This window comes from Jaculus jaculus, chromosome 15 (genome assembly GCF_020740685.1).
Source record: "Jaculus jaculus isolate mJacJac1 chromosome 15, mJacJac1.mat.Y.cur, whole genome shotgun sequence".
NCBI classification, from domain to species: Eukaryota; Metazoa; Chordata; class Mammalia; order Rodentia; family Dipodidae; genus Jaculus; species Jaculus jaculus.
In genome coordinates, this window is record NC_059116.1 from 54,693,735 (window position 1) to 54,715,864 (window position 22,130).

At 39.1% G+C, this 22,130-nt stretch overlaps 1 protein-coding gene across 5 annotated transcripts in view; it reads left to right on the forward strand.

Moving 5' to 3' along the window:
- The window catches only part of Trappc8 (trafficking protein particle complex subunit 8), a 148,927-nt gene that overhangs the window by 47,200 nt on the left and 79,597 nt on the right, over nucleotides 1-22,130 (forward strand). For all 5 annotated transcript variants that reach the window (XM_045135008.1, XM_045135010.1, XM_004668420.2 and 2 more), the window contains exon 11: nucleotides 3,413-3,518. In XM_045135008.1, coding sequence (XP_044990943.1) covers nucleotides 3,413-3,518 — 106 coding nt within the window. The remainder of the gene's footprint in view (nucleotides 1-3,412; nucleotides 3,519-22,130) is intronic.

The window sequence follows — 22,130 nt, forward strand, 5'->3', positions numbered from 1 at the left end:
AAGACATTTCTGGAATTGTGACTTTTACAAATAAGTTTTGGGCATAACATTACAAGTGAAAGAGAATTGGCTTTGGCTAGGATATACAGTTTGTGTACATAGCAAGTATTAGGGGATTAATTTGAAAAAGAAATTTGAGATAAATTAGTATGAGGAGGTTAATTGTCATTTATTCTTCTTAAGCTATCATTAAGGTTTATATAGTAACGAAGTGGAAAAGTTATTTTTCTTTTTTAGTAAGACCAAGGGAAATTTCTTTTTTTCTTTTTTTGGTGGTGCCAAGGATTGAACCCAGGGCTATGTTCATGCTAGCTAGGCAGCCCTCTACCAATAAACCACATGCCCAGCTTCTTTATTATTATTCCTTTTCTTTTAGCATAGATACATTGGGGGCTGAACAGATGGCTCAGTGGTTAAGGTGCTTGCTTAAAAAGCCTAACAACTTAGGCTTGATTCCCCAGTACCTGTGTAAAGCACAAAGTGACACATGCATTTGGAGTTCATTTGCAGTGGCTAAAGGCTCCGGCACACCCATTTTCTCCCTCTCTCTCTGCTTGCAAATAAATATGAATAGATACAGAGATACAGAAATTATTTTGAACCTCATAATATTGTTCAGGTGGAAGTAATAGTAATAGCAATATAACTGTAGTGTAACAGCCTTTATAGTTTTAAAAAGTGATTTTTCAGTGTTCAACCTTTGCCTCTGACTAAATAGAAATAATTTTCAGTCATGAAATCTTTGCAGTAACTTATGACATGGTATGTACAATTATTTTTGTTCTATACATATGGAAATTGAATGTGAAAAAGTTAAATTTGCTCAAGGGATACAACTAAGTGCATTCAATAATCTATTTGTAAATTGGGCATAATGTCTCACACTTGTATTCCCAGCACTTGGGAGGCTAAAGCAATTCAAGGCCAGCTGTACAGAGTAAGACCATGTTTCAAGGTAAAAAAAAATGTATTCAGGTTCTAGCTAGATAGGAGCTACATTCCTCCCCTTAAAGGAACATCATAGCTGGATATGATGTAGGAGGCTGAGGTTAGGATGATTGCCGTGAGTTTGAGACCAGCTTGGCCTGTAGCGTAAGTCCCAGATCAGACTGGGCTAGAGTAAAATCATGCTTCAAAAAGTAAAAATAAAATAAAAAAATACAATAAAAAGGAATTCCCAAAAAGACTAACAAGGGAGTCAGAGGGAAGAACTAGTACAGTGAACAGCCAAGGAAGCAAGAGTAGTAAAATACTTTTAAGAAGTTTGATGTGCTTTCTCTGAAAGGGTCTTGTCTTCATGAAGCTCAGAATGTGGGGAGAGATGCATATGGAATGGTGGAAATAAAAGCTTAGTGACCCAAGGAACTTAATAACCCTTGGTAATCCAGTTTTCAGGTCAACAACAAATCATATGTGTTTCTGAAGTGTTTTTAAATTAAAATTTAAAATTTAATTTTAATTTTAATTTTTTTGTAGGGGTCTTACTATGTGGCCCAGGCTGTCCTAGAACTCATAGCCCCCCTGTTTCAGACTTCTGAGTCCTAGGCTTACAGGGGTGTGCCACCATTCCTAACCCCAAATTCTCTTTTCATTTATCCAGCCATCCTTCTATTTATATTTTCCTCTACAATAAAAATTAGTTGCTCTCTACTAATTTTGTTGTTTGTGCCAGTCTGCATTTAATATAGGGTATAATTTGAATCCTCAGCACTCTACTGTTTGATACAAATGACTTTTTAAAAATGTTGCTTTAGGGCTGGAGAGATGGCTTAGTGGTTAAGGTGTTTGCCTGCCAACGCCAAAGGATCCCGGTTCGATTCTCCAGGACCCATGTGAGCCAGATGCACAAGGGGGGCACATGCATCTGGAGTTTGTTGCAGTGACACACCGATTCTCTTGTTCTCTCTCTTTCCCAAATAAATAAGTAAATAAGTAAAATATATTTTTTAAAATGTTGCTTAAATAAACAGATTAATACCATGTAGCTTATGGGTTATTAGGGGCTAGGGATGTAGCTGAATTGATAGGGTGCCTGCCTAGCATGCACAAGGCCCTGTTCAGTTCCCAGCATTGCCAGCACAAACTTGGTCTTGTTGGTGCATGTCTATAATCTCATCTCAAAACAAAAACAAATAATTAACTGACCATATGAGGAAAGGGATGAGAAGTCAAACATAATTAGGTAAAAATTATAGTGTTAAGATAAAAACATCTCTCTCACAGTGTGTGTGTGTATGTATGAATGTATGTATATGGGAGTGCTAGCTTTAGGAGTTAATCATTTGTGTTTGTTAGACAAACTTAGGTATTCATAAATATTAACTCTCAAAAACCATGATTTGTAGAGAGTACATAACAGGCCATTACAGTGTTTTGTTTTGTGTTTTCCTTTTCTTTTTGAGATGGGACTTTCATATGTGTGTGTGTGTGTGTATGTGTATGTGTGTATTCATACATACATACATATATACATAAATATACAAATCATTATTATTATTATTATTATTATTATTTTTGAGGTAGGGTCATTCTAGCTCAGGCTGACCTGGAATTCACTATGTAGTCTTGGGGGCCTTGAACTCATGGCAATCCTTCTACCTCTGCCTCCCGAGTGCTGGGATTAAAGACCTGTACCACCATGCCTGGCGAGTTTCATATATCTTAGGCTGGCTTTGAACTCTGTGTAGTTGGGAATGATCTTCCTGTTTCCATTTTCCAAGTTCTGGATTAGAGTTAGCTACCACCTTGACTACTATTAAGGTAATTTTTGGGTTTTTGAGGTAGGGTCTCACTCTAGCCCAGGCCGACTGTGTAGTCTCAGGGTGGTCTCAAACTCACAGCGGTCCTCCTACCTCTGCCTCCCAAGTGCTGGGATTAAAGGCATGTGCCACCACGCCTGGCTATTATGGTAATTTTTGAGAATAACAATTTTTATTTTGAGACATGATCTCACTAGGTAGCCCAGGGTAGCCTTCAATTCTCCACACTCTTCTTGCTTTAGCCTTGCAAGTGTTAGGATAACAGGCTGTCACCACTATTCTTTACCTTGAATTATGTTCTAATTACAAAATTATGTAATAATAAAAGGTTTTGAGCTGGTGAAAGTAGCTCAGTGGTAGAGTTCTTTCCTGTCATTCACCAGGCTCTGGGCTTAATCCCAAGCACCCCCACACACACAAAAAAACACTAAATAAATATCTAGCACTACAAAAAATGAGTGAATAATTAAATAAGATAAATTGGTAGGTTAAATTCTGTTGCACTATTTTTTAAGTTCTCTTGGTAGGCAAAAAATAAGGACATAGGCTTTTTACTCAGATTCTACAAGTAGAATCTTGCTGAATGCATTGGTAACTTAGATGTGCTAAATATTATGGTGCCAATTAAATATTTTTGTTTATTTTTTCTTTAGGAATATGGTGTTGGCAGAAAGATGTGTATTGCTTAGTGCTGAAATTTTAAAAAGCCAAAGCAAATATTCAGAGGCTGCAGCTCTTCTAATACGGTTGACAAGTGAGGTACTGAAACTCTATGCATTTGATATAATTGGCATTGTTCATTAATTTGTAAGCTTTGTTTTGGTAAGATGAATAAAACAAAATTGGGAATAAAACAAAATCTTAGGAAAAATGGCTAGTTTAGCCTCATCGTATGTTACTTTTTTGTTATGATTACTATTATTAGTTTTCCTTTTTTTGGTAAAGGTTCTCATTTTTTATTTATTTGAAGGAGAGAGAGAGAATGAATGGGTGTACCAGGGCCTCCAGCCTCTGGATATGAACTCCAGATGCATGCACCACCTTGTGCCATCTGGCTTATGTGGGTCCTGGGGAATTGAATCTGGGTCCTTTGGCTTTGCAGGCAAGCACCTGTACTACTGAGCCATCTGTCCAGCCCTGTCTTACTCTTTTTTCTTTATTATTACTTTCTGAGGCAGGGTCTCAAAATAATTCAGATGGACCTGTAACTTACTGTATAGCTCAGGCTGCCCTTGAACTCATGGTAATCCTTTTATTTCAGCTTCCTGAGTGCTAGGATTATAGAAGTGAGCCATCCCAAACACTTTGTGTTTATGCTTTAAAGAGACAGTCTCCTTTTGTATCTCAGGCTGTCCTTGAATTTGAGGCATTCTTGCTCCAGCCTCTTGAGTGCTGGGGTTACTAGGCATGAGCCACAGCACAGCTAAAATATTAATATTTAATTAAAGTTGAATTTATTTGGTTTATATATTCTAAGTGTATCTTTTCATTATTATTAGCCACAATTGTATATTGATACTCTTTTTTTGTTTTCTTTTGATTTTTTGAGGTAGAGTTTCACTCTAGCCCAGGCTGACCTGGAATTCACTTTGTAGTCTCAGGGTGGCCTTGAACCCCTTGATCCTCCTACAACCTCTGACTCTAGAGTGCTGGGATTAAAGGCATGTGCTACCATGCTTGGCTCTTGATAATCTTCAGTGATGCTTCTGCCCTGTATGTAACTAAAACATGCAGGTGAATCACTCCTGATATAAAACTGGTACTTTAAGTAATCACTGAGGAATTTTTAACCTCATTTTCAACCAGAATGTATATTTAAAGAAAATCATATTAAACTTTAAAAAGTCTATATAATGAATGTTTCAAAAGCAAGGAAGTATAATCCTTTTTAAAATTTTATTTTTAAGTTTTGATTTTATTTACTTGAGAGAGAGAGAGAAGGAGGGAGGGAGGGAAGGAGGGAGAGAGAGAGAGGGAGAGAGAGACACTGAATGGGCATGCCAGGGCCTCCAGCCATTGCAAACAAACTCCATATACATGTTCTGCCTTGTGCATCTGACTTATGTGGGTCTTGAAGAGTTGAACCTAGGTTCTTAGGCTTTGCAGGAAAACTTCTTTAACCAGTAAGGCATTTCTCTAGTGCTGTATTTTTTTTTATGTTATCCATTTATAATTGCTGTTGAAAGTTTTATAATAGGCATCAAGTTGCAGTGACAGTACTCATGGAAAGAATGGTAGCCATCTTTTGTAGATAGCTTAAGAACTTTCTTTTAGGTAAATACTTTTGTTATCACAAAAGAGCAAAGTCAAACATCTCTGTCCCTTAAATGTTAAATTTCTTACTTTTTTCACTATTACCTGAGCTATCAAGGGGTGCGTTCTTATAATCTTAATGGTTAGACCACTCCATATTTCACTTACACTTTTTTGTTTGTTTGTTTGTTTTTTGAGGTAGGGTAAGCTCAGGCTAACCTGGAATTCACTATGTAGTCTCAGGGTGTTCTTAAACTCACTCTGATCTTTCTACCTCTACCTCCCAAGTTCTGGGATTAAAGGTGTGCACCACTACATCTGGCTTCACTTACACATTTTTGTTGGGATCTTATTTACAGTCATTTTTACTCCCAAATCTGTCCCTAACCCTGACCTTTCCTTGAAGTTTAGATTTGTATTGCCAGCTATACTTACAGGTTTACCTGATTTTGAATGTTTCTAAGACATCATAAATTAACATATCAATAAATTCAAAACTTTAAAAAAAATTTTTTATTTATTTATTTGAGAGCGACAGACACAGAGAGAAAGACAGATAGAGGGAGAGAGTGAGAATGGGCGTGCCAGGGCTTCCAGCCTCTGCAAACGAACTCCAGACGCGTGCGCCCCCTCGTGCATCTGGCTAACGTGGGACCTGGGGAACTGAGCCTCGAACCGGTGTCCTTAGGCTTCACAGGCAAGCGCTTAACCGCTAAGCCATCTCTCCAGCCCAAATTCAAAATTTTTTACCTGATATTTTTGTGACATTATATTATCACCAGCCAGTTCTGTTTGCTCATGCAGAAATAGTTTGGGATGCTTTGAGGGAGTCCTGTATTCTTCTATCCTTTCTGTAACACTGTGGGTGATGGGTACCTTTTTCATCCTCTTAAATGTATTTTCATTGATATCTCAAAAGTTTCTCCCCTTCCTTGCTGTCTTCTTCCTTCCCACTCTGTTTTACTGCTATCTTAGTGCTCAACATTATTCTCTTTTCCTGGGTGTTGGTCCTTTTCCCTGTGCTTCAAATTCACTAGTCCGTTATCATTCATGTCATTTAGATAGTCTTTTACATTCCTCTAGGTTGCTTTAAATATCTTTCTACTTTGTTATATTCTGCTGTATAATCTGTTGCCATATTTTTGTGTCTGTGTGTGCGTGCATGCGTGCATATATGCGTGTGAATGTATGTTGTATATGCATGAGTGCTATGTTGCATATGTGGAGGTCACAGGACAACTTGGGATGCTAGTCTTTTTATTTAAACTTGAGGCAGAGTTGGTTATTCACTGCAGTTGTCTTGTCTGTACCTTTGTTTTCACATTGGGGTTGGGATGTGCTGAATTTACAGATGCCTACTATAGCATTTTTATGTGGCTGTATGTGGGTTCTGGGGATCTGTTCAGGTACTTATGGCTGTGTGACAATTGTTTTATCCACAGAGATCCTCTGACATCTTATACCAAAAATTTTGTTAAAACTGAGAGATGCTGAGGCAAGGGAATATGTTGCTTCCTATATCTTTTTTTGTTTGTGTTTTGAGCCAGTCTTGGTATAGCACAGGTTGGCTTGCACTTGAAATTGTAGTATTCCTGTTTCAGCTTCCTCAGTACTGGGATTACAGGGTTGTGAACCACGCAGTTTTTTGCCTTTTACGTTTTTATCCTTAATACTGGGCTTTGGACATGATACTCTACAAACCTTTTTTTTTTTTAAGTCTGTTTCTCAAAAAGCTTTCTGCAAGCCATATTAGATTCAGGTGTAATATTTTAAATGTTCTTGATATACCACTGACCAATAAGTATGAATAGGTACTAGACAAACTTATGGGCAGTGATAAATATAGGCTCTTACATATGCTGCTATTCTCTATTGTAATAAATAAATTGTTATCAGATTTTATCTGTATATAATGCTGTGTTTTTCTCCCTTGGAACATCAGTGATTATAAAAAGAATTTATGGGTTGGAGAGATGGCTTAGCAGTTAAGGCACTTGCCTGAGAAGCCTAAGGTCCCATGTTGGGCTCTCCAGATCCCACATAACTCAGATGCACAAAAGGGAAGGCAAGTGCAAGGTTGCACATGCCCACTAGGTGGCGCAATTGTTTGGAGTTTGATTGCAGTGCTTGGGGCCTTGGCATGCCAATTCTGTCTCGCTCTGTCTCCCTCTTTCTAAAATTGAAAGCAATTTATGATCCAGGAGGAGTCGGAAAAGATCTTTTTTCCTTTTTTCTTAAATGAGTTTATCTTTCTATTTTTTAAAATTTATTTATTTATTTATTTGAGAGCGACAGACACAGAGAGAAAGACAGATAGAGGGAGAGAGAGAGAGAATGGGCACGCCAGGGCTTCCAGCCACTGAAAACGAACTCCAGACGCATGCGCCCCCTTGTGCATATGGCTAACGTGGGATCTGGGGAACTGAGCCTCGAACTGGGGTCCTTAGGCTTCACAGGCAAGTGCTTAACCGCTAAGCCATCTCTCCAGCCCTATCTTTCTATTTTTATATGTGAATTTGCTTTAGAATATATTCTTCTGTTTATATTATAACGTTGTTATTTTCTGTATATTCCTAATATTTTTGTTTTTACATTTCTTTCTTACATCTGGATGATTTGTCATTTACTGCCTTAGATTAGGGTTGGGAGTAGGTTTTGGTTCATTATCTTAGAGATTATGATTTTCAGTGGTCTGTTAGATTGTTTCTTTTCTTTTTCTCCTTTTTGTCTTCTTTCCATCCCTTCTCCTCTTTTTGTCTTTGGGATTAAATCCATGGCCTTACAAATAGAAGGCAAGGTCTAGTAGTGAATTTTTAAAAATACATCTCTTTGCAATAAACTTGAAAGTAAAGATTGCTAGCTATGTTGTGTATGAAGTTATATAGAGTTGACTGGTAATGCATTTACTAGGTGTGCCTTGTTCATTAGAAAGGATATATTATTGAAAGTACGTTTACTTATTGTGGTAGTTTGATATAGGTATCCTCCATAAACTCTTGTGTTCTGAATGCTAGATTCCCAGCTGATGGAGATTTGGAAACTATTACCTCCTGGAGGCAGTGTATTGTTGGGGATGAGCTTATGGGTATTATAGCCAATGTTCCCTTGCCAGTGTTTGGCACACTTTCCTGTTGCTATTGTCCACCAGGGGTGATGTCCGCCTTCTGCTCATACCATCGTTTTCCCCTGCCATCATGGAGCTTCCTCTCAAATCTGTAAGCCAAAATAAACCCTTTCTCCCCCAAAGCTAGCTGCTCTTGGTTGGGTGATTTCTGCCAGCACTGTAAACCCGACTGCAACACTCATCTTGAAGATAAGTGAACATTTGTTAACTTTTTATTGACAGCTTCTATAAGTATGCACAATAAACAGTGGTAATTCCCACCCCATTTCTGGTCTCCCCCTCTCAAATCCACCCTCCATTGAATCCCTTCTTCTTTTCAATTAGTCTTCTGTTTTGATGTCATTATTTTTTCCTATTATGCAGGTTTTATACAGGTAGTGTCAGCCATCATAAGGTCATGAATATCAAGGCCATTTTATGTCTAGAAGACAACATTGTAAACATTCTCACCCTTCTTTTTACCATCTCTTCTGCAATGAAACCTGAGCCTTAGAGGGTGTGATAGAGATGTCTCAGTATGGAATACTACACTGTAACTTCTCAGCACTGTGGTGACTTTTGAGTCACTCCGGTAATCACACCGGTAATCTGAAGCTTCTCTAACCAAAAGTAAGAGTAGCATTACTACATGGACATAAACATTAACAAACAAATAAAAAGAAAAAAGTGTATAGGGGCAGTTTGGTGGGGATAATATATACATTTAGCCAGACAACAGTAGGCATTACTTCCCAAGGGCTTATGACCTCTTCAGCCATAGGCTTTTAATTATTATTTTTTAAATTTTTATCTATTTTTTTGAAAGCGACAGACAGAGGGAGAAAAAGGCAGAGAGAGAGAGAGAATGGGCACGCCAGGGCCTCCAGCCGCTGCAAACGAATTCCAGACGTGTGCACCCCCTTGTGCATCTGGCTAACATGGGTTCTGAGGAATCGAGCCTTGAACCGGGGTCCTTAGGCTTCACAGGCAAGTGCTTAACCACTCTCCATCCCAGGCTTTTAATTATGATTTCAGTGTCAGGCATGTATTCCTTCTAATGGAATGGGCCTCCATTCTAATTAGCAATTGGTTTTCCCCATAGGAGACATATTAGTTGGCACATTTGACCTAGCTGGCCAGCCTTATGACTTGCAGGGTCCACTCCTGTTTACCACCATTGGTCACTTCTCTATCCCAAGAGGCTGCAAAGCAGCATAGCTCGTTCTAGCTTTCTGTCAGCTAGTCAACAGGGAAGACATTTCTAGTCTAGCTTGATTTCTCAGTAACCTGCAGCTAAAGCAGGCACATAATCTTTTTTGTTTTTTTGAGGTAGGGTCTCACTTTAACCCAGGCTGACCTGGGATTACTATGTAGTCTCAGGGTGGCGTCGAACTCACAGTGATCCTCCTACCTCTGCCTCCCCAAGAGCTGGGATTAAAGGTGTGCACCACTGTGACCAGCTCCAAGGCACATAATCTTGATATTCATGTGTTGTGCTTCCTAAATTTCTGCCCTTAACACAGGAAAAGATAGCTATGAAGCTGGCTGAGTAAAGTTGTCTTTTGACTTCTTTTGGTACTTCAGATTTATGATCAGGGAGATCTGTTTGCTGTTTTATGCTCAGAGATTCCAGTATGGCAGTGAAAACCCAGTCCAATCATGAAATATACCACATTTACCACCATATACTATCACATATCTAAATTTGGTGCTTAAGCCATCCCTACTTTTGTTCATGTTTCTATATTGAACACATGTTGGTCCTGACACTCTTTCTCTCTTACTTTGTTTAAACATGATGAATCAGCTTCTAAAGATAATAGTAGCAGAATTTTAACTCAGTTTCTTCTGCTTGGGAGCAGTTGTTTTATGGGCAACTGATAATACCTTTACCACAAATTTGACAAATTAGGCAAGAGAAAATCTTTAGGATCTTAGAACTGTTTTTTTTTTTTTGTTTTGTTTTAATTCTGTAAGTAGTTGCAACTGGTGTTTGTATGCTTATTTTGTTGCTTTGTTTGTTTATTTGTTTTCAAGGTTTGATCTCACTGTAGCCCAGGCTGACCTGGAGTACACTCTGTAGTTCCAGGCTGGCCTTGTCCTTGCAGAGATCCTTCTACTTCTGCCTCCAAAATGCTAGGATTAAAGGCATGCACTACCATGCCTGGCCTTGTTGCTGTTTTTGTTTCAAATATTTGTTTGGTGTTTGCAACTATTCATGTGTGTGATTGCAGTTGCGCATGTGCCTTGACACATGTATAGAGAGGTCAGAGGACAACATTTGGGTTGGTTCTTGCTTTCCATCTTATTTGAGGTAGGGTTGCTTTTTGCTGTTTACTGTTAACATTTACCAGGGTAGTTAATCCATGAGCTTCTAGGAAATTATTTTTGTCTCTACTTCCTTTTTTACTGTATGTTTGCTGGAATTACTGAAGCTCAGCATAGCTTCTGGAATTTACATGGTATTTGGAGATCAGAACTCAGGCACTCACTCAGCATTATCCACTGAGCCTTGTTTTAATCCCAGTTTTTTTGTTTGTTTTGTTTTTGAGACCAGGCCTTACTCTGTAACCTAGGCTGAGGTTACTCATGATTGCCTTGTGTTATCTTTGCTTTAGACTCTGAGTGTTTATATTACAGGTGTATACCATCATGTCTGGCTTTCTTTTGTGGTTTTCATTTATTCATTTATTTACTTTATGTGTATATGAATGCATGTAAATGTGGGTGTGCATGTCTGGAAAGTGGACAGATTTCAAGTCAGTCTTTACCTTTCACTTCATTTGAAGCAAAATTTCTGATTGTTGTTTGCTGCTCCTTTGCAAGCCTCTATGATAGTCTGCCATAGTTACTGTCTTTTTCTATGAGGTCTCGGAATCAGAACTCAAGTATGTAGAGTTCAAGTGCTTTATCCATTGAGCCATCTTCACAGCCCTTACTTGTGTTTTTATTTGTGTTTGTTGAGGCTTGTCTTAGCAAAATACTCTAGGTGAGTGAATTTATAAAAAATAGAAGTTTCTGTGCCACATAGTTCTGAAGACCAAGAATTCATGGTGTGATGGAAGTTACAGGAATGTCAAAAGAATATGAGAACCAAAGGAAAAGAGAGCCAAACTCATTTTTATGAAAAAAAAAATCTACTCTCCCAGTAGCCCACCATAGGAGTTGCCATATGAATCCATTGATAAAGCCAAAATCTTCATCATCTGATCACCTCATATTAGGCCTCACATCTTAACACTGTTGCATTGAGGGTTAAGTTTCCAAAATTATTTCTTGTTATGGGCTGGGGAGATGGCTCAGTGGTTAAAGACACTTGCTTGCAAAGCCTGCCAGTACAGGTTCAATTCCTCAGTACCCATGTAAAGTCAGATACACAATGTGGCACATGAGTCTGTAGTTTGTTCGCATAGCATTAGGCCCTGGTACTCCCATTTCTTTTCTTTCTACCTGCTTGTAAATAAATAAATAGAAAGAAAGAAGGAAAATAGTTATCTCTTATCTTTGGCAAAATTTTCAGACTGGAGTTCCTGTGAAGTGCTTCACAGATTTTTTTTTTTCTTAGCAGCATATATAACAGCCATAGTATAAGTCTGAACTACTATGACATTAAAATTATAGGGCTGGAAAGATTGCTGTTGATGAAGTACTTACCATGCATGCCTGAGAACCTGCTACCAATCCCAAGGACCTATTTAAAAGCCAGTAGTGGTGGTGTGGGGAGGCAGAGACATGGGAACCCTGAGACTCACTAGCTAGTTAATGTTACAGAATTTGTGAGTTCCAGGTTCAGTGAGAGATCCTGTCTCAAAAAATATGTTGGAGAGTGATCAAGGAGGACAGCCAGTGTTAACCCTCTGTCTTCCACATGCACACACATGCATTCTACTTATACAGTACTCACACACATATGAATATGCACATATACACATGCACTACATACATATATACATACGTACTCAAAGGCAAATTTTTAATTCTCCATTCAAAGCCTTTGCTTTGTAGATAAAAATCATTGCTTTATAAAATCTTTTGATTCATCTTTCATCAGTAGTGTGGAAGTGATTTTTCTCAGAGCCCATATTATATTTTAAAAACAATGCTTTTATGAAATATGTGGGGGTCTCTGTGTAGGAGGGCTTAAGGAAGATTAGAACTGCAGTGAGATATGTGATAGCAAGGTACCCAGCTTTGCAAACCAATTCTTAGTCAGTAGTTTATACCAACTTAACTCACACATGATATAGAGACTTTAAGGTCCCTTTTGAATTGGTCTGTCCTTACATGTGAAATCTGAGAATTCTGATGCATTATACTGGTTCTGTGCTGGGTTGTTGTTTGGAGTAATTTATAGCCATCACAGATATCTAGGTAATAGTCCTTTTAATTCAAATGTACAGGATAGCTACTGGTCTTAGTCATTTACACATTGCTGGGATGAACTTCCAAACAGTTTATAGGAGGAAAGGATTTTTTTCAGTCTTAACACATCCAGGGGAAGTCCATCAATGGCAGAAGAAGCTGGTTCCATACATCGAAGCGGAGAAGCAAAAACACTAACACCAGCAGACATTTCCACAAACAAGCATAGCCAGAGCTCAAACTTCCTGCACACACCTGCACCTGCCCTTAGTGACACACCCCCTCTAGCAGGCTGCTAGAGACTTAAGCAGGTAGATTAAATACATGAGGCTATGGGGGACATACATTCATATTCAAACTTCCACACTACCTATCAAAGTTTTCTAAAAAAATATTTTTATTTACTTATTTACTGGACAGCGAGAGAAAGAGAGAGAGAGAGAATGGGCATGCCAGGGCCTTTAGCCACTGAAAATGAACTACAGACGTGTGCGCTCACTTGTGCATCTGGCTAAGGTGGGTCCTAGGCAATCAAACCAGGGTCCTTTGGCTTTGCAGGCAAACGCTTAACCATTAAGCCATCCCTCCAGCCCCCTGTCCAAGTTTTATAGCTTCATGAAGCTTCATGGGCAGTAAAAATACATATGTATGCATACACATGTTAAAAATAAACAATAAAATTATAGGGTTTCCAGAAAAACAGTGAAACTACTGGAAGACCTAAGTGAAATTTAAAAAAAAAGTAATTACAGCTGGTGGTTCTGTTACTACCGTGCCCTCTGCTCTGTTTACAGTGTATTGAAGAAACCTATTTTCTTTCTTTCCAAGGAGAAAGAAAAAGATCAGGTGGCTATAGCTATCCAGACTTACATCTGGGTCCTCTATTCTGTTCCATTGACCTATATACCTGCTTTTGTGTCAGTACCATGCTGTTTTTGTTACTATGGCTGTTTTAGTATAGGTTAAAATTAGGAAGGATGATAACCACCAGCCTTATTTTTGTTGCTCAAAATTGTTTTAGATATTCAGAATTTTTTGTTTCCAAATGAATTTGGGATTTTTTCTTTTTTTTTTAAATTTTCATGAAGAATGTCATTGGATTTTTTTTGTTTTGTTTTTTCGAGGTAGGGTCTCACTCGAGCCCAAGCTGACCTGGAATTCACTATGTAGTCTCAGGGTGACGTCAAACTCATGGTGATCCTCCTACCTCTGCCTCCCAAGTGCTGGGATTAAAGGTGTGCACCACCACACCCAGCTGTCATTGGAATTTTGATGGGGATTGCATTAAATGTGTAGATTGCTTTTGGTAAGATTGCAGTTTTCACAAAAATGATTCTTCCGATCCAAGAACAAGGAATGTTTTTCCATTTCCTAGTGTCTTCTGCAGTTTCTTGCATGAGTGTTTTAAAATTTTATTGCAGGGATCCTTTACTTCCTTGGTTAGGTTTATTCCAAGGTACTTTTTTTTTTTTTTTTCCAAGGTAGAGTTTTGCTGTAGTCCAGGCTGATTTGGAATTCATTGTATAGTCTTAGGCTGGTCTCAAACTCCCAGCAATCTGCTACCTCTGCCTCTGTGAGTGCTGGGATTAAAGGTGTGTGCCCCCATGCCTGGCTGGTACTTTATTTATTTATTTTTTTGATACACTTGTGAACGGGAGTGATTCTCTGATTTCATCCTCTCTGTATTTGTTGTTAGCATATAGAAAGGCTACTGATTTCTGTGTATTTATTTTGATTCCTGCTACATGGCTATAGGTGTTTATTAGCTTTAACAGTTTGCTGGTAGAGTATTTAGGGTCCTTTATGTATAGAATCATATCATCTGCACATAATGATAACTTGATCTCTTTCCAATTTGTATCCCTTTCATGTGTATCTCTTGCCTTATTTCTATGGCTAAGACTTTCAGTACTATATTAAATAAAAGTGAGGACAGTGGACACTCTTGTCTTGTTCCTGATTTTAGTGGAAAAGCTTCAAGTTTTTCTCCACTTAGCATTATGTTGGCTGTAGGCTTGTCATAAATCACCTTTATTATATTGACATATGTTCCTTCTATTCCCAGTCTCTGTAGGGCTTTTATAATGAAGGGATGTTGGATTGTTGTCAAGTGCTTTCTCTGCATCTAATAAGATGATCATGTGATTTTTGTCCTTCAATCCATTTATATAATGTATTACATTTATTGATTTGCATATGTTGAACCATCCTTGCATCTCTGGGATAAAGCCTACTTGGTTGGGATGAATGATCTTTCTGATATATTCTTATATTCTATTTGCCAATATTTTGTTGAGAATTTTTGCATCTATGCTCATGAGTAGGCTGGCTGGGTGGCTGGATCGCTGCTTTGATCACCTGTGCAGGGCATTGTGTAGGTGAGCTCCTTTCCCCAGGGCTCTGGTGCTTGCACTGGCACTGGTGGTGGGGGAGGAGAGGCTATGGATGGTGGCTGAAGTTCTCCCACTGGTCCTCTTACTCAGGAGCTGCTCCCTCATTCTTTCCTGCCCTCCTGCCTTCACATTTCTTGAGTTTACAAGGAAGCTTGTGTGAGTAGGAAGTCTCCTTACCTGGCTTTTCTTGCTGCTCAGGCTGAGTCTGGCTGCTGTGGCCATGTGGTCCTGGTTCTACCACTGCCAGAGTGGCTTTTGCCTGTTTTTGTGAACTGTATATGCATGCTCTGGATCTCTCTTACTTCTCTGCTGCAGTTGATATTTCTTATACTCCTCACTTTTTAGTAGAAGAGTGTATTTTGCTAGGTTTAATTTTGGCTGTTTCTCCCTTAGGCTGCTTAGGTGTGGTTCTTACACTGCCATCTTAACCAGGAAGTTCTCAGAATTTTTTTTTTTAATCTGTGAATAACAGCTTTTTAAAGCATTTTGCTTCCTTATCTTTTAAAATACTTTTATTTAGTTGCTAGAGTATATGAAAACTTGTGCCGTTTGTATGTCTGGCTTTACAAGGATATTTGGAAATTAAACCCAAGCTGGTAGGCTTTGCAGGCCAGTGTGTTTAACTGCTGAGCCATCGCCTCTGGCCCAATTCATTTTACTTTGTTTTTTTTCAGAATGGGAATTGAACCCAGGGCCTCATACATGTTAGGCAAGTGTTCTACCACTGAGCTACTAAAACATCAGTTCTTACTTTTTGTTTTTTAATTAACAACTTCCATGATTATAAAAAATATCCCATGGTAATGCCCTCCCTCCCCATGCTTTCCCCTTTGAAACTTCATTCTCCATCATATCCCCTCCCCTTTCCTTTACTCAGTCTCTTCCTCTGACCTCACTTGGGCTTTTTCACTCCCATTAATATGTTCTTCTGCTTACATATGCACAAATACCATCCTATTAAGTACCCCCTTCTCTTCCTTTCATATCTCTTTTCTAGCTTACTGGCCTTTGCTACTGATTTTTTTCCTACTCACAGAGGTCCAATCACCTGTAGCTGGCTGGGATCCACATATGAGAGAGAACATGCAATGCTTTGCTTTCTGTGCCTGGGTGACCTCACTTAATATAATCCTTTCCTGATCCATCCATTTTCCTGCAAATTTCATAACTTCATTTTTCCTTACTGCTGAGTAGAACTCCATTGTATAAATGTGCCATATCTTAATTAGTCACCCATCAGTTGAGGGACGTCTAGGCTCCACTTCCCAGGAATTGTGAATTGAGCGGCAGTCAACATGGTTGAGCAAGTATCTGTAAGGTAATGAGATTAGTCCTCAGGATATATGCTAGGAGTGCTATAGCTGGATCATATGGTAGATCTATTTTTAGTTGTCTTAGGAACCACCACACTGATTTCAACAATGGCTGGACCAGATTGCATTCCTACCAACAATGTAGAAGGGTTCCTCTTTTTCCACATCCTTGCCAGCATTTATGGTCACTTGTTTTCATGATGGCAGCCAATCTGACAGGAGGGAGATGGCTAAGCCATCTCTCCAGCCCTAGTTGGGAGATTTTTGATAACTACTTGTATCTCCATACTTGTTATAGGTCTATTTAGGTGATTAATCTCATGTTAATCTCATATTGATTTAATTTAGGTAGGCCATATAAATCAAGGAAATCATCCATTTCTTTCAGATTTTCATTCTTAGTGGAGTATATGTTTTTATAGTATGTCCCTATGATTTTTTAAATTTCTCTGGTATCTGTTGTGATGCTGCCTTTTTCATCTGTAATTTTATTAATTTGTGTCTCTTCTCTCTTTCTTTTGGTCAGATTTGCTAAGGGTTTGTCAATCTTGTTTTCCTTTCATAGAACCAACTCTTTGTTTCAGTGATTCTTTGGATTGTTTGTTTTTTTGGTTTCTATTTCAATAACTTTTATACTAATCTTTATTATTTCTTCCTGTCTACTGATTTTCAGTTGCCATGTCCTTCTTTTACCAAGACTTTAAGGTGAAGCATTAGGTCGTTTACTTGTGACCTTTCTATTTTCTTAATATAGGCACTTACAGCTATAAATTTACGCAATAGGACTGCCTTCATTGTGTCCCAAAGGTTTTGGTATGTTATGTTCTCATTACCATTTGACTCTATGAATATTTTGATTTCCTTCTTGATTTCTTCAATGACCCATTCATCATTTAGTAGTGTATTGTTTAGTTTCTATGATTTTGTGTATGCTCTATAGCTTTTCTTGCTATTGATTTGTAGTTTGATTCCATTGTTGTCAGATAGAATTCAAGGAATTATTTCAATTTTCTTGTATTTGTGTCCTAATATATGGTCTATTTTAGCGAATGTTCCATGTGCTACTGAAAAGAATGTATATTCTGCAGCATTTGGGTGAAATGTCCTGTATACTTCTTTTAGGTCTATTTCTTCTATGACCTCATTTAATCCAAATGTCTCTGTTTATTTTTCCGTAGGATGACCTATCAGATGATGAGAGTGGGGTGTTGAAGTCCCCCACTACCACTGTGTTTGGTATTATCTGTGACCTTAGTTCTAATAGTTTTTGTTTGATGAAGATGTGAGCCCCCATGGTAGCTGCATATATGTTTAGTTTTGTCATACGCTCCTGTTGGAGTGAGCCTTTAATCAATATAAAGTGGCCTTCCTTATCTTTCTTAACTAATGTTGGACTGAAGTCTACCTTGTCAGGTATTAGGATAACAACCCCTGCTTGTTTTCTAGGTCCATTTTCTTGAAACACCATTTTCCAACCTTTCACCCTAAGATAGTGTCCATCCTTTGTAGAAAGGTGAGTTTCTTAGAGGCAACAAATTGAAGGATCCTACTTTTTAAAAATTATATATATTTTTATTAATTAGTTTTGTACTCAGCAAATACAGTCAATTTGGTACCATTATTAGGCTTATCCATTACCTGCCCCTCCACTTACCCCCTCCTTGTTGAAGTATGTGGGTCATGCATTCTGGTGTTAGCCCACAGTTATGGTGGTTAGGATAAATGTCTGCATGTCATTACCCAACATGTGGCTCCGACATTCTTTCTGCCCCCTCTTCCGCAAAATTTCCCTGAGCCATGTTGGGTTCGTTTTTGATCTGCTTCAGTGATGAGGTGTTGGGGCCTCTGGGTCTATGGATCTCTGATTTGGTCGTAGATGATCTCCTTCATCCTTGTGCTGGTACCCGGTTAACCAAGAAAATAGCACCCTTGCTTGTTTCACCAATTGTTTTTAGTTTCAGGCTGGGCCCTTTTGAGGTGTGATGGGGTGGCTCTTTCCTTAGGATCTACATCTATCTGAAAAAGAGAAGCATATTCTCCAACAGAGAGGGAGTTAGCATCAGACAAATGAGATAACCCCTACTTTTTTATAGAGAATTTAATAGGTCTAGGCTCTCTTGTAGCCCACGATTTGTGGTTGCTTGATAGTGGAGAGTGGTCTTATGTTTGGATATTGTTCTGACTTGTTTCCCAGCTCCAGCTATGGGTTCCGTACCACTCAGGGGATCTGTTATCGGAATCAAGAGCAGTTGGTTCCCCACCATGGCTGTGTGCCACTATTGCACTTGTGTGAGCATCACGACTGGTTATTTGCTGCTAAGTAGGTGAGACCATGAGTTGCTTGGACAGATATTGGTCATTTTCCCCCAGTCGCCCATGTAACACCTTCTGGCACTAGACACACTGACTGGGAACTGACTCTCTTCCAGCTTCCAGCCATGCCATTCCGTTTTATGTGTCAACCGCATAAGGTGTCTTCAGCAATAGGGTCTTACCACTAACCTTTGGTGGGTCATCAAGTACTTTGACAGAAATCTGTCTTTCTTTTAGGAAAACTTGTAGGTGTCTCTGATAAAAAGCTCATTGTGGATGATGGCCACATGCTGGTACTGAGAGTTATGGTCAGTGCCCACTAAGAATATAAAAGACATAGAGAGGAGAGACAGAGACAGAGAAAGAGAGAGAGAGAGTGAGAGAGGGAGAGAGGGAAGAAGGGAGGGAGGGGCTGTAAAAGATTAAGGTCAGTCTTTTTCATACCCTCTCCAGTGTCTTGTGGGTCAGGTGTTTCCTGTAAGGGCCTGGTGAAGGTTCAGCCATTTAGGAAGTAGAATTTTATGGTACCATTGCCATTTGGGTCTAGATTTGTGTCCCCCCCCCCCTTCTTTTCCTTCCCCTCTCTCCCCACCCATCCTATTGTCTAGTCCAGGAGAAGCTTGCTGGTTATGTAAGGCATCTTGGGTGGATTCAAGTTAGGTGCTGTAGATGAGTGAGACTATGTGGCAATTTTTTTTCTGTGATTGGGTCAGTTCACTGAGAATGATCTGTTCCAGGTTCAACCATTTTTCCTCAAATTTCATTGTGTCTTTATTTCTCCACCTGGGTTGACACCAGCTCTTAGCTATTATGAATTGAGCCGCTACAAACATGGTTGAGCAAATCTCTCTGGCCTGTGGTTTGAAGGTTTTAGGGTAGATGCCCAGTAAGGGAATAACTGGGTTTGTTGGTATCTCTATAGTCCGCTTTTTCAGGAGTCTCCATATTGCTTTCCAAAGTGGTTGTACCATCTTATATTTTCAACAACAGTGGATGGGTGTTCCTACTTCTCCACATCCTTGCCAGCATTTATTTTCATTTGATTTTTTGTTGTTTGCTATCCTTACTGGGGTAAGGTAGAATCTCATTGTTGTTTTAAGTTGCATTTCCCTGTGATTAGGGATGATAAACATTTTCTTAAGTGTGTGTTTGCCATTTGTATTTCTTCCTCTATGAACTGCCTGTCCAGCTCTTTGCCCCATTTTGTGAGTGGGTTGTTTGACTTTTTATTGTTTAGGTTTTTTAGTTCTTCTAGAGATTAGGCCTCTCTCAGTTGGATATTAGGCAAATATTTTCTCTCTCATGGTCTGTTCCTTTGTTGTTCGCTGTGGTTCTCCCTTTGTGTTTCTTGAGTTTGGGAAGAGTTCTGGTGTGAGTGGAGAATCCCCTCACCTGGCTTTTCCTGTGGCTCAAGTGGAGCCTGGCAGCTGTGGCCCCGCGGACCTGATGCTACCGCTGCTGAAGCAACTTCTGCCTGCCTATGTGGGCTCTGGATGCTCTGGATCTCTCCTATTTCTCTGCTGCATTGGTTATTTCTTATACTCCTCACTTTTTAGCAAAAGGGTGTATTTTGCTGTTTTTTTTTTTTTGGCTTTTTCTCCCCTAGGCTGCTTTGGCCTGGTTCCTATGCCTACTTTTTGTTGTTTTTTGGTTTTTTTTTTTGAGACGGGCACTCACTAGGTATTCCAGGCTAGGTTTGAAGTTATGATCTTCCTTTCTGAACTCTCTGGTGTGCTGCAATCTCCAGGTATAAGTCACTACTATGCCTGCCTTATAGTGTAATGTCTTTGTCTTTCTTTTTGCAGTATTAAGTATTGAATGTAAGTTCTCATTTGTGCTATGCACATGCTTTACCATAGAGCTACATCTCAGCTTATGGTGTAATATTTTGATCCATAGAAACAGAAAATAGTATACTTGAGTACAAAAGAGTAAAGTTTTTAATGTCAAACCTATGGTATCTACAAAATATTGCAAAGAACTAATTTTGTCTAAATATACATAGGCCTCTTTTAAGCCAGAACACTTAGAAGACTTCATTTACAAAGGAATGTAAACAGAGAATTCACATGAATAATACAAAGGTCTGCCTGTTAAAGAAGAAATACATGTTTAAAAACCTAGTTTTTTTTTTTTTTTTTTTTTTGTGGTAGGGGCTTGCTCTAACCCAGGCCTACCTAGAATTCACTATGTAGTCTCAGTGTGGCCTTCAGCTGTCAGGGATCCTCCTACCTCTGCTGGGATTGAAGTTATGTGCCACCATGCCCAGTTTTTGTTTTTTTTTTTTATCTTTTAAATTGAGAGCTTCCTACCATGATTATATTTCTCTCCTGTCACGTTCCTTTTTCCCTTTCCCAATTCTTCTCTCCATGGAATGCTTTCTTCTTCAATTAGTCTATTCTATTTTGATGTCATCATTTACCCCTTCTTGTTATACAGGTCTATTGTAGGTTACTCACCCACTGTGAGGTATGAATTTCAAGGTCACTTTGTGTCTAAAAGACAGTGTCGTAAGCACTTCTCCCCTTCCTTTGGCTCTTACTTTCTTTCCAGTACCTTTTCTGCAATGGCCCCTGAGCCTTGAGGGTGTGATAGAGATAATCTCATTTAGTACTGAACACCGAATTGTCCTTTCTTCTCAGCACTTTGGTGAGTTTTAAGTCACCCCTGTGGTTACTGCCATCTGAAAGTAGAAGTTTCTCTAACAAAAAGTTAAGAGTAGCATTACCATATGGGCATAAACATAAATACGTAGAGGGCTAGGCATAACATACCCATAAAGTCAGAAAACAGCAGTCATCACTCCCCTAGGACTTAACCTCCTAAACCATACGCATTTTAATTAGGTTTTCAGTACCAGGCAGGAATTCCCTCCCATGGAGTGGCCCTCAAATCTAACCAGAGAGCAGTTGGTCTGTCCTATTACAGCATGCCACTATTGCACCAGTTGGTACAATTGGCCATAAAGCTTGCAGGAACTGCTGGTTAACACAGCTGATGGCTCTTCTCCCCTAATAGGCTGCATAGCTTTTTCCTTGATCCTAATAACTAGTCAACAGGGAGGAGTCTGTTAGCTCACCTCTAGCTTGATTTCTCAGTGACTTTAAGCCCAAGTTTGTGCAACCTTTAACAGTAGGTTTTACCATCTAATTCTGTTGGATAGCCAAGAGCCTTGGAAATAGCCTGTAATGTTTTGGGTTATCAGGAACCTCCCTGACCAACAGCTCACTAGTATCTTTCTACCGCTGGCACTAATTTTTTTTTTCTGATAATAATCTATGGCTTCTGGGCACAGTAGTACCCATTTCCACAAGATATTTCTGCCCAAGCTCTTTTGTTTCCTCTCTCTCTCTCTCTCTCTCTCTCTCTCTCTCTCTCTCTTTTACTTTTTCAAGGTAGGGTTTCACTCTAGTCCAGACTGTCCTGGAATTCACTATGTAGTCTCAGGGTGTCCTCGAACTCACAGCAATCCTCCTACCTCTGCCTCCCAAGTGCTGGGATTAAAGGAGTGCACCACCACACCTGGCATCCTCTCTTTTTTAAACATATATATTATCTCATGAAGAAATAAGTTTCTCTATGGCTTATCATAAATTTTAAATTTTGATTAACCCTCCTCTCATGCCCTCCTCTC